This window comes from Eretmochelys imbricata, chromosome 26 (genome assembly GCF_965152235.1).
Source record: "Eretmochelys imbricata isolate rEreImb1 chromosome 26, rEreImb1.hap1, whole genome shotgun sequence".
NCBI classification, from domain to species: domain Eukaryota; kingdom Metazoa; phylum Chordata; order Testudines; family Cheloniidae; genus Eretmochelys; species Eretmochelys imbricata.
Window position 1 is genome coordinate 6,631,084 of NC_135597.1, and position 12,248 is coordinate 6,643,331.

Sequence of the window (12,248 nt, forward strand, 5' to 3'; positions counted from 1 at the left end):
TGGGGGTGGAATAGATCTGGACAAGGAGAAGAAGTCTGGAGATAAATGTGAGAAGTGAGGGACATAGGGTTGTTTTGTTAAAATATATGTTTGCTGTTGAAGAAAAAAAATACAGAATACTTAACATTGTTGTTTTAGTTAAATAAAACAATTTAAAATGTCTGTCTGGTGATGTTCTCCTCCTAAGACTAATGATAATTTACCACCCAATGACTTCATAAATATCTGCTTCAATTACCTTTGGTAAATGAAATAACCAAATAAACATTTCATTTTTTGATAGAGCTGTAAAACTAATCTGAAAAGCTTTCAAAATAAATCACTATTTAAAAATGTATAGTGTGTACCTTCTAAATATGAAACCTACATCTATCTCTGAGTTGTGAAGAATATGTATTAAGATTATAACAACCAACAAGAATGCACTTTTATGTAGAAAGCCATGACTAAATCAAATCTTTCTGAGTGGTGATTTAAATCAAATCCACCCCATACAGCGCCTGGCACAGGACTAGGGCTCCAAGGTCTACGGTAATACAAATAATTAAGAAGAAGAGCTGGTCAGAATATTTTTAAAAGCCTGCATTTTTTTCAAACTATATTTCAGTTTATTTTCTGACCAGCTGTATTAGTAAGTCCTTTAAAACTCTTTGCTACATCACAAGAGATTTCCTTAGACACAATGAAACAGTTTCGCATGGAAGAGGATTTTTCACATTTGATTGCAATATTATTTGCATGCTCGCAGTGCCCAAAGAGCTAGGTGTTTCTCAGTCCCAACTGAAGACACTGGACCTGCCTCAAAGCTTACAGGCAAAGGGGAGGCTTGATTGTATTTAATAGGACAGCTGTCAAGACCAAACTAATTTATTTAAAAAGCTTTCTCTCTGCTCTCTGTGTACATGAAAGGTTTTAGATTTTTTACCCTTTCCATAGTTTGTTTGAATTTCAGTTCACTTGGGCAATGAAAGTAGCATTAACGTGAAACTGACTGAAGTAGCACTAGTGGATTCCCATGCTGCAATGTTAGAGTTGAAAGGAGTGCATGAGAATGATCAGAATTCTTTTCACTCCTTAAATTACAGACAATGCTCTTTACACGGGGGTTTGTAAAACACTTAATCACCAGTCACCTAAATTTTTGTCCGAAAATGACTTGAGAGCATTTCTGAAGGAAGTCTGGAACAATTGTACGGTATTCAAAATATGGCGCAGATCATAGAGGATTAGGGTTGGAAGAGACCTCAGGAGGTCATCTAGTCCAACCCCCTGCTCAAAGCAGGACCAATCCCAACTAAATCATCCTAGCCAGGGCTTTGTCAAGCTGGGCCTTAAAAACATCTAAGGATGGAGATTCTACCACCTCCCATTCCAGTGCTTCACCACCCTCCTAGTGAAATAGTTTTTTTTCGAGTATCTAACCTACACCTCTTCTCATGATCTGTCTATTGTAACTGGCCATGCTACCTTGAGCTTATTTTTAAAATCACTTAAGATTGATAGAAATGTAACCAGTTTGCTGCTAGATACCAGTAGACAAGTGACCACCTCCATTGCCCACATTCCAGTCCCCACGTACCTGGAAGAGGTAATCTCCTGGTGGGATATCAGTAATGTCGACCCATTGGCAGTCAATATCATGACGATAGACATCCCAGCATCCCACTGTGATTCCTTGTTCCCCAAAATTAGCACATTCGTACTGTTTCTGCACATCTACAGAGGAAAGAGGTGTGGACACAGAGTGCATGTCAGAACAATCGCAGCTGGTGTGGTGGGTATTCTCTTAACATCACTATGAGACAGGCAGTTCCTCTGTGAACAGAAGAGCGTATACACAGTGCTCCTGAGGTGAATATCGTATCTTAGGATAGTGCGTCCATCCCAAAGCAGCATTTATGAACTCAATGGATAGGAAGCCTCCTGAAATGCAGCCACTTCTGGGGTGGAATGCAGCAGTGTTTGTGACAGAAGGCCACAATGCTACATGAGAGGAAGTAAATAATTCTGTGTCCTTTTGAAATTAGAGGGGGAGTTTTAGGAAAACAGAATGTAAATACATGAGTTGGAATTTATCCGTGACAGCAGGTTAGCATTTCTCATGTAGAAAATACCAGTGGTTCCTTCAACTCCCTCAAGAGACTTTAGGTCTCATCCAAAATGTTGCAGCTATAAAAGTCTGCAGGGGCAGAGAACAAGATGATATAATGCACACCTTTTTCCTACCTAATCACCCAGATCTGTGGCTAGGAAGTACTTGTGTCATTGGAAAATCTGGCCTTACATTTCTGACTCCAAACAGCCCTGCACCCAATGAGCTGAGCACGTTTGAAGCTCGTTATTCTTCATGTAATGGCACCAGGAACCTTCTGTAAGCACCAATAGATTTCGACTTTTTTCGTGGTTTAAAGACTAGGAAGCATTGACCTCCTTTGCCTCAAGAACAATCACAGCTCTTGGATGAGCAAGTTCGCCATCCTCCCTGCTAAGGGACATGGCTGGGTCTTTGGATTCTGAGAACACCAATAAATTCCCTACACAAACTTCCCATGCTATGTGGATATAGCAAGAGTACCTGCTTCACATTCAGTGTCTTCCAAACAGAAACTGGCTTTGTGTCCTTCGGCCACCTTGGTACCATTGAGGTTCAACAGATCGTAGTGTGTGAAAACCTCCATGCTGTGATAATGTCTGTAAGAGACAAAGAAATATAGTCTTTAGTTAGGATAGCTGTTAACTTACTGCCATCTTAAAAGCATAGCGTAACCCCTAGAGAGGAAGGATGGTCCAGTGGTTAGGGTGTTAACCCACAACTTCGGAAAGCTGGGTTTAATTCCTTGCTCTGCCACAAACATCTTGTAGGACCGTGGGCAAATCACTTAGTTTGTGTGCCTCAGTTCCCCTTTAAAATGGATGAATGCTGCCATAGCTCATGCATTAGAGAGTGGGAAACCAAGAGCGATTGGAGCCAGATACGCATCTCAGAGAGATGGAAACCTTAGCCACCTTAGTTCAAAGGGTACAGAACATTAAGTTACTGGCCAGAAATTAACAGCAGAATCAGGTAAATTTAGTTTTGAGCTCATTTCGCTGCCTCAAACAGGATGGCTGGGTTCATACACACAGTCCACTTCATAATTTTAACCGGGTACTAGCAGAGTCAGCTTGATCCTGTCTGTGCTGCTGTCCGACAGGTTCCTGCTCTACACAATGGCATTGTAGTCAGGGTGGTTCCACCAGTGCGGATAAATTTGTGTGTGTGAGGAAGCAATATTGTGCATCAAGCCACTGATTCAACAAAGTTGCTTAACTTTAATCATGTCTTTAAGTCCAACTGAAGTCAGTGGGACTTGTGCATAAGTGCTTTGCTGAATACGGATGGACTTAAAGACATGCTTAAAGTTAAGCATGGGCTTTGCTCAGTCAGGGCTTAGTTACACTGACATAACTCAGATCAGAATTTGTCCCCTGCTCCTTGGAACCAGTGGTAGAGCGAAGTGGCTGGAACATGGTTGTTGCCAGCATGGTTACCACCAAAGGCTCTCAGATACCATGGTGATAACCACGTGAACAAAAACAGGCCCCAAATCCTGCCATCTGATCCCTGCGAGCAGACCCGTGCCAAGCCTCACTGATTTTAGGAGCACTCGGGATGGGCCCCAAGAGTTCATCCGCACCGAGCCGATTGCGGGATTGGGCCAATTGCACAGAGCCTAATCCAAAATACATTGCTGAAGAGCTTTTAAAAAGTGGCTCGACTTGAACAGAAAGCAGAACTAGCCTTCTGCCTGTAAAAATAAATCAGGGCTTCTCAGTAAATGGTGCTCCCGAATACTGTCGGTCAGATGTTTGCAACATCAAACTACAGATGTGTTCATTTAACTAAAATGTGCCTCCAGACCAACGAAAAGCATTTTTTCCCTATAGGAAAAGAGGATTTTTCTTCATCCCCCCCCCTTCCAAAATTGCTTTCACTGAAATCGCTGCCAGATGTTCTTAAGTCTCCCTTCACCTGGACATTAAGTGGCTTTTCTCCATTTTTGTCCTGCTCCTGTATCACACGCCTGCTGAACAGGGGCTTCCAGTCCCGGCCTGAGACGGCTGGAAAAAAGAGGAGCATTCTGTGGTAGCCAAGCTGCTGATTTTGAAGTCGTCTATTTTGGCTGCCTCCGCTGCAAAAACATTTAGAACCTAGGGTCTGACTCAGTTCCTAAAATATGTGTTTGCATCATTCCAACTGGTGCTTATATTCCAGTATTTACAGACTGGAGAGATGCAAGAGGAATATAGTTCATGTTCCTCCATGTAAACAATCCAGTTTCAAGCACACACAGGGCCTGTAGCCTCTTCCCGAGCGTCTCCTCACTTCATTTAAGATGTTTTCCAAAAGACACAGACCTTTGCTCCTTTTGAACAGCCAGTCTCAGTGCTTGGATGCTGTTGGGCCATGGTATTGTACGAGTCTCTATGTAATAAGAGGGACTCTTTCACAATGTAGCCACCTTGAGCAAGAGCCAACTACTGAAGGCTCAGAGAGGAACGGAGCCGGCAAGCAGTACAGAGGACCACAAAGAATCTGGAAGCTGGTGAAGAGGGTCAGCTGGATAGAATAGTCCCTGTGGAAGGTACTGCGTTGCCGAAGCCTCTCTACTGATCCCTCCCTATAAATGCTCACTCACTGTTTGGCAGACAGTGGAAACCTGTCCCCCAGTAGGGTGCTGAAAGCAACGACAAAGGGGATGCAGGTTTCTTCTCTCTATTGGTAAATCTCAAGTTGGTTTCCCTTTCCATCTGCCAGGCAGGATCTCCTGTTTATTTTCCATCTGTTTTGTGCAGTTGTGGAGCTGGCCCTACCCCCTCCAACCTCGCTGGAGCATGGTGGAGATGTCCTGACTCTAATGAAAGTCTGCCCAGAAGATGGACCTTGGTTCATTAAAAGCAGGTTGGCTGATTGCGGGAGTCAAATGGGAAGGAGATACAGGAGGAAGGGCTCCAGCTGGTCAAAGGGAAAAAGGAAGGGAAATGGGAGCGGAGGTTTCTGGGAGCCTGACTGAGGAGATATGAGCGATTATCTTTAAAGAGTCGTGGAAGACAAGTGAGATTCCAGAGGACTGGAAAAGGGCAAACAGAGTACCAATCTATAAAATAATAAGGTAATAAGGACAGCCTGGGGAATTACAGACCAGTCAGCTTCACTTCTGTACCCGGAAAGATAATGGAGCAAATAATCAAACAATCAATTTGCAAACACCTAGACGATAATGAGGTGATAAGTAATAGTTAGCATGGATTGGTCAAGAACAAATTGTGTCACACCAACCCAATAGCTTTCTTTAACAGGGTAACAAATGGATGGAGGTGGGGGTGGGAGGAAGTGGTAGAGATGGTATATCTTGACTTTAGTAAGGCTTTTGATACGGTCTCGCATGACCTTCTCAAACAAACTAAGGAAATGCAACTTAGATGGAGCTAATATAAGGTGGGTGCAAAACTGGTTGGAAAATCATTCCCAAAGAGTAGTTATCAGTGGTTCACAGTCAAGCTGGACAGGTATATGAAGTGGGGTCCCAATGGGATCAGTCCAGGGTCTGGTTCTGTTCAATATCTTCATCAGTGATTTAAATCATGGCATACAGAGTACACGTATACAGTTTGTGGACGACACCAAGCAGAGAGGCCTTGCAAGTGCTTTGGAGGATAGGATTAAAATTCAAAACAATCTGGACAAACTGCAGATATGATCTGAAGTAAATAGGATGAAATTCAATAAGGAAAAATGCAAAGTACTCCACTTAGGAAGGAACAATCAATTGCACACATACAAAATGGGAAATGGCTGCCTAGGAAGGATCACTGCAGAAAGGGATCTGGGGGTCATAGTGGATCATGAGTCAACAGTGTGACATAAATATGAGTCAACAGTGTGACACGTGCAAAAAAGAGCAAGCATCATTCTGAGAAGTATTAGCAGGAGCGTTGTAAGCAAGACATGAGAAGTAATTCTTCCGCTCTACTCCACGCTGGTACAGCCCCAACTGGAGTATTGTGTCCAGTTCTGGGTGCCACATTTCAGGAAAGATGTGGACAAATTGGGAAAAGTCCAGAGAAGAGCAACAAAAACGATTAAAAGTCTAGGAAACATGACTTATGAGGGAAGATTGAAAAAACTGGGTTTGTTTTGTCTAGAAAAGGGAAGACTGAGGGGGCGACACGATAACAGTTTTCAAGTATGTAAAAGGTTGTTAAAGGAGAAGGAAGAAAAATGGTTCTCATTAACCTTGGAGGACAGGACAAGAAGCAATGGCCTTAAATTGCAGCAAGGGAGGTTTAGGATGGGCATGAGGAAAATCTTCCTGTCAGGGGGGTTAAGCACTAGAATAAATTGCCTAGGGAGGTTGTGGAATCTCCATCATTGGAGATTTTTAAGAGCAGGTTAGACAAGCACCTGTCAGGCATGGTCTAGATAATACTTAGTCCTGCCGTGAGTGCAGGAGACTGGACTAGATGACCTCCCAAGGTCTCTTCCATTCCTACGATTCTTGGCACCTGTCCCTTAGCTTAGGGCAATCAGGTGGTGAGCTCTTGTTTGAGGGTTATGGAACCATTGATGTTTCTATATTACAAACCCCTTTGCATCATCCATGGGGAGGTAAGGAATTTTACCCAGGAACAACTCAGCGTAGGCTACTTCTGGTGTCCTTCAGTGAATTCTGATTTCTCAGTAAAGCAAGCCACAACGAGATTCCAATCAGTTGTGCTACCTGGCTTCATCAGTGATTTTATATTGTAATAAACTGTGTGTATGCGTTTGCTATTGGTTGGAATCATAACTGCTTAAGTGTGTGTCATAGGCCATATACTCTTAAGGAGCTTCTCCTTTACTCCTGTGCTCCGGGCCTGTGCTTTTGAAGCAGAAGGATCTGAGTTCTATCCCAGATGTCTCCATGAAGCCTGAGTGGCTGTGGTGTGCAGCACAATGATAATGGCTCAAACATCTAGAAGAGGCCAGTTAGTGCTATTTGGGATGGTGGCTTTGAGATGTGGATGGGCCCATGTCCATGAGGAAATGGACTCACCTCATCTCTCATGGCCAATAGAGGGCAGCAGAGTGGACTGTGTCTTTGGTGCTTGCATTTTGATTCGCAACAAATGCAGAGGGACCTAAGCACTCACCTGTGACAGTCGTGCCAAATCCAGGCGTGGCGGCCATTCTTGGGGCGGAAGTCAGCCTGCCCGTTGTTGTGGATCTGGGAGGAGAAGCGCAGGAGCCTCCTGTAGCCAGTGGACACGGACGTGTTGGCAGCCGAGGTGGCCAGACAGTTCTCCTCAAGCGCACACTGCAGCAAGAACATCGGGCGGTCCTCCAGGTAGGAGGTTTGCTCCACCACTTCGGCATTGAGCACCAGATCCGGGGCAGCTGGTCGTGGGGAAAGGAAAATGTCTTTAGACCTATCCACACCAAAGTGACGGTTTGCCACTCAAATCGTATCCCAATTGTAGCCATTGGCATAGCTGCCCCGCTGCGCAGTCCTAGAGGGGGCAGGACAAGGCCACAATCTGCGCTGTTTGAAACCAAGGTTTTTAACAAACTGCAATACACATGGCAGTTGGCTCAGGCTTGAGAAAGTGCAGAGATGTTGCTGGTGAGAAGGTCAGTGCAGGAAGCAGTGGCAAATACCTGAGTTTGGAGGAGGAGAGGCAGAGCACGTGGGAAACAGGAGGCTGTTCCCAATATGAGGTGGAAAGCCAAGGGCTGGAGAAGATGCTGGAGAAAGCAGTTACAGAGGAGCCGAAGACGGAATGAAAGTAGAGACTGAAGAAGGCGCACGAGAGGAAGAAAGAAAATAATGAACTGAACATCAAATAAAAAGCTACATCCCTACTGCTGCTTTTTGGACATTTAACTCTGTATTATTCAGACAGTCAGTGGATCCTAACATTTGCCAGCGTGTTAAAATAGAAAGATAGCCCAATGATTGGTAGGAGCCTCTCTCTTTCCTCCCAGCATCCCAGGAGAAGCCCTTTGGAAGGGAAATCTCCATGATCAGTATCACTTTTCTAGGTGTCTTGACGATTGGAAGAGGAAAATCCAAGTAACTCACTTTCTGAGCAGGAAACTCCTGCGGCAAAGCGGCCGCCACCTCTGGGGCACGACACCTGGGCCCCGTCGTGCCGGCAGTGCGCCAGGGACATCTCCGTCCCGGAACACTTCACGCCACTCATAACGACGTCATTGGCACTGACGTCTCCGTGCCAGTACCAAGTTTCCTAGGGAGAGAGAGAGAGAAATGGGTCATTTGATTCCAGTGGCAGGTGCTCCTCTTCGGGAGAATGTCCAAGCACAGGTCACTGCCGGAAGGACAGACCCCACCGGCGTACTTTGATATGCAAGTTAGATCCATCCAAATCCCATAACTCCCACTGGAGTGAGGGGCAAGTGTGTACGAGGCAAACTATAGCACGGGAGACAGCATCAGGGTTTTTTGCGAATGCATGAACATTTGCATCTGTATTTGGAACGAGCCCTTTTCATATTTCTGGAGAGTAATGCTCCCCTCAAAGCAAATCATTTAGAGGCCATCAAGTTAGGAAATGCTTATTCTGAAGGGAGACAGAGCTCTCACATCTATCACTTTGGGGCACATTTATTCACTTCAGAAACCAGGTAAGCCAGTTATTAATGATTTGCAGCACCATAGGGGAGACCCAGGTTTGAATCCTGGGTCAAGATTTCCAAAAGGGCCCAGTGATTTTGTCTGCCAAACTTGAACCACCTTAAAGGGGCCTTGATTTTCAGAGGGTGGGTGCTCAGCACTGTGTAAAAACTCAGCCCCCTGCCCGCCCCTTTAAGAGCTCACAAGTTGGGCAGCCAGAATCACCAGTCACATTTGAAAACCCTTGCCCCAGCCTTCAAAGACTAAGGAGATACCACTACCCTTTGGAGCAAACTGTAAGTAAGTGGTTAGTGTTCTGGGCTACCATGTGGGAAGGCCTGGCTTCTGTGCTAACCTCAGTCATGGGCCACCTGGCATGCAGAGATCCTGGAGCTGGGCTAATGTTTGCACAAGATGAGTTTTGCAATTCATCAGCCTGTCTCCACATTAAATTAGCCAGGAGCCACTTCCAGTTTAATGAGCTGGATGGGAATCCCTTTTTCATACGGGTACCAGGCTCCCCAGAGTGTGTGACCAGTCGCTGCTGTGCAGGGAGGCAGGAAGCAACAAGCAACAAAAACGTAAGTTACTGTACATGGAGTGAAAGGAGAATTTGTGCCCAATGAGCAGGAGGAAAACTTAAAAAAAAAAAAAAAAAAAAGTCCCCCCGGCCCATTTTAAAAAGGAGGAAATAGTAGCAAAATATATATAACAATATTCACAGACATTCTGCTGCCACAGCTTTATCTGTAAATGTATTATCACGTTGATTCCTATATTAGGAGGCCTGCTTGGGCTTTTCAACCCGGTCAGAGATTGGGATCTTCATTAACAGGTTATCAGCGAGTTGCCCTGACAAGGGTACACGATTTCATTGTTTGACTTGCTGCTGGCATTTTGTACTGTCTTAAGTCACCTGAGCTCTGTAGCAAGTGTATATATTTGTACACATAGGTATGCAGTCAGCCCTCGTGACATGGGTGTTGTACCACACCATCCTTAACTAACTCCCTTGGGCTTCAAGCCATGCAATTTAGATAGAGCAAAGTTTAGCAATCTATATAAAATGAGCTGGAATTGTTGCCAATAGATATTTTAGAAAATGGCACATCCTGCCTTTTGTGGCTGTACTGAAGCCGCGGGGGTATCCGAGACAATCAGATGTCTATCTTATGATAATACTAAGCCCTTTGGATCTACAAAAAGCACTGTATAGACTTTTAACTAGTTAATCTTCACAACTGCCTGCGAGGTATTATCTGCACTGTATAGACAGGGAAATGGAGGCACAATTTAACTGAGGTTAAATGACTTGCCACACAATGAGTTGCAGAGAATAGAAATCGGGGGATCTGACTCCCAGTCCCCTGCTCTAAGGCAGGAGACGACACTTCCCTCCCAGAGCTGGGAGTAGAACCCAGGAATCATGAGCGTCCTTTGTGCTGAGCATGGGTCACGGTTAAACATGGTTAAAAATCTCTCTCCTTGGTTTTGGATATGTTTAAATTCCACTTTGCTGTAGTCCAACTCTACATCCACATCTCCACCCAGCCAGTTTATGAATTCATCCTCTCGGGCTGTTGGGATGGGCAGATACACTGCCACGTTAGGATGGGTGCCTGGCAAATAAATCATGTCTGCCTTGCAACATCTGTGCATCAGGGAGGGCCAGCAGGATGCTCCAGCATGAGACCAGAATGCTGTTGCATGACTAACACCAGAGATAGAGAATTAACAGCCAGACTGGCCTGGTGCAAGGCAGAGATGGTGTCAGCCAGAAAATAGGAAAACCCAGAAGATAAACAGGAAGGAATGTTTTGAAGCAAACGTTTTCCTATCGGAAACAAACGCGTTAAAGGCCTCTGACATGATTTTAGGGCCAGGTCCTCAAGTCCTCAACTCCCCAAGGGTTGCAAATGGTTCAGTGGCATAGTCTGAAAGGGTAGCATGCTGTACCCAGAAATCGTGAAGTACTGTCTGCTGAGAGCTAGACAAGGACAGGAGTATCTCTACTGGTTAGAGCTGGAATCTAGGACCCAGGAGTCCTGAGCTGAGATTTTCAAAGCGGTTCACAGGATTTAAAATTAATGGAAGATGTGTTATTAAATCCCCTGAACAGCTCGGAAGATCTCAGCCCTCCACCTATTCCCAGCTCTGCCTCTGTGCAACTACGGGCAAGCCACTTAGCCTTTCTGTGCTCAGCTTATGTAAAGCCGAGATTGTTATATTTAACAACCTCACAGGGCCGTTACGAGACTTAGTGGTTTAAGAGGCAGGATGGTCTAACACCTATAGCCCCTCATCTGGATCTCAAAAGATCTAGATTCAGTTTCTGGCTCTGCCATCAACTTCCTGTTTGACCTTGGACAATCTGTCTCTCTCTCTGTCTTAGCTCCCCTCCTGTAAAATAGAGATAACATTCCCTCTTCCCCTGCTTTTACCTGTCTTTCCTATTAAAACTGTAAGTTCTTCAGGGCCGGGGACTGTCTCTTACTAGGGGTATGTACAGCACTGTGGGGCCCTGATCTTTCTACTGTAATTCCGTTTGGGGACTGCTTGGAGATCTGCAGCTAAAGGGGGAACTGAGTATAGTGGATTAATTGTATCCACATGAACTCCAAATTAATTGTAAATATAGACAGTTTCCCTGGTGGACCAATGCAGGATTATTCCCCACTGTCCCTTGCCCTGTCTAGTAGTCCCAAGACTTCTTCCTCCTGGCTAAGAACCCGACATTGGTTGCAGCTGCAAGGGGTGAAGTAAAAAAATCACCTTATGCTGATCTATGTGAAAGTGTCAAAGCTGGGAATGCATTTCAGGTAGAGAAGGAATGGTCTGTACCATGGCTGCTGTTGCAACACACTGTCTCATTAACCCTGTTAGCAATGCCCTCTGCACACACAGCTAACCCCTGTTCCCCACAGTATTGCTTTATGTTCATGTGTATAATGCACCCTGGTCCCACATAAGGGTCTTTTCTATTCTAAATACCCGCAGCCCCTGCTAAAGGAAAATATCTCGTTTCAAGACAGCCTATTGGTGCCGCGTCAATAGAGCCGGGAGACTGGGAAGGACGGTGTTCGATGGATGCAGCCGCCCTGGGCTCTTGTACGCTAGCTTGGCAGCTGCACAAGAAAATAAACTCAAAGAGCCAAAGCAGCGGCTTGTGAAGGTGGATTGCTAAACTAGCTGTGAATTCAAAGCCCTGCATGAGAGAAATGACAGCACTATGCCCCCACCCCAATCCCTGAAGAATTAGGCCCTTCTGACCAGTGCTAGGACATGGTGGAGGGAGGATCGCCATCAACCTGAAGGCCTACAGCGGTGGGAAATCATTGCCTGGAGGCAGCCTACAGGTCACTAGTTTAGGGCATGACGAACTAGAAGAGCCCAAAGGCCACGAGGTTAGTGGCATCTCCACTAGGCCACTCACCCCAAAGTTGTGCTGGTGGAATAACCTGGGCAGCCTCAACATACCAAAGGAGGGGAACAGCAACTCAGCTTTCCCCTCAAAGCACAAAGGGGCAGGCCTGCTGGCTGGAGAAATGGGATGGGAGAGGGTAGTCGGCCTATCAGGTGGATTCCTGAAGACAC

The 12,248-nt window shown here is 45.4% G+C and overlaps 1 protein-coding gene across 1 annotated transcript in view; it reads right to left on the minus strand.

Annotated features, from left to right (window-relative positions):
* LOXL2 (lysyl oxidase like 2) overlaps positions 1–12,248 on the minus strand; it is a 73,467-nt gene that overhangs the window by 1,456 nt on the left and 59,763 nt on the right. Inside the window, exons 8-11 of the mRNA XM_077805624.1 lie at positions 8,103–8,268; positions 7,174–7,417; positions 2,576–2,691; positions 1,580–1,716 (exon numbers count right to left, since the gene is read on the minus strand). Of these exons, the coding sequence (XP_077661750.1) occupies positions 1,580–1,716; positions 2,576–2,691; positions 7,174–7,417; positions 8,103–8,268 (663 nt within the window). The remainder of the gene's footprint in view (positions 1–1,579; positions 1,717–2,575; positions 2,692–7,173; positions 7,418–8,102; positions 8,269–12,248) is intronic.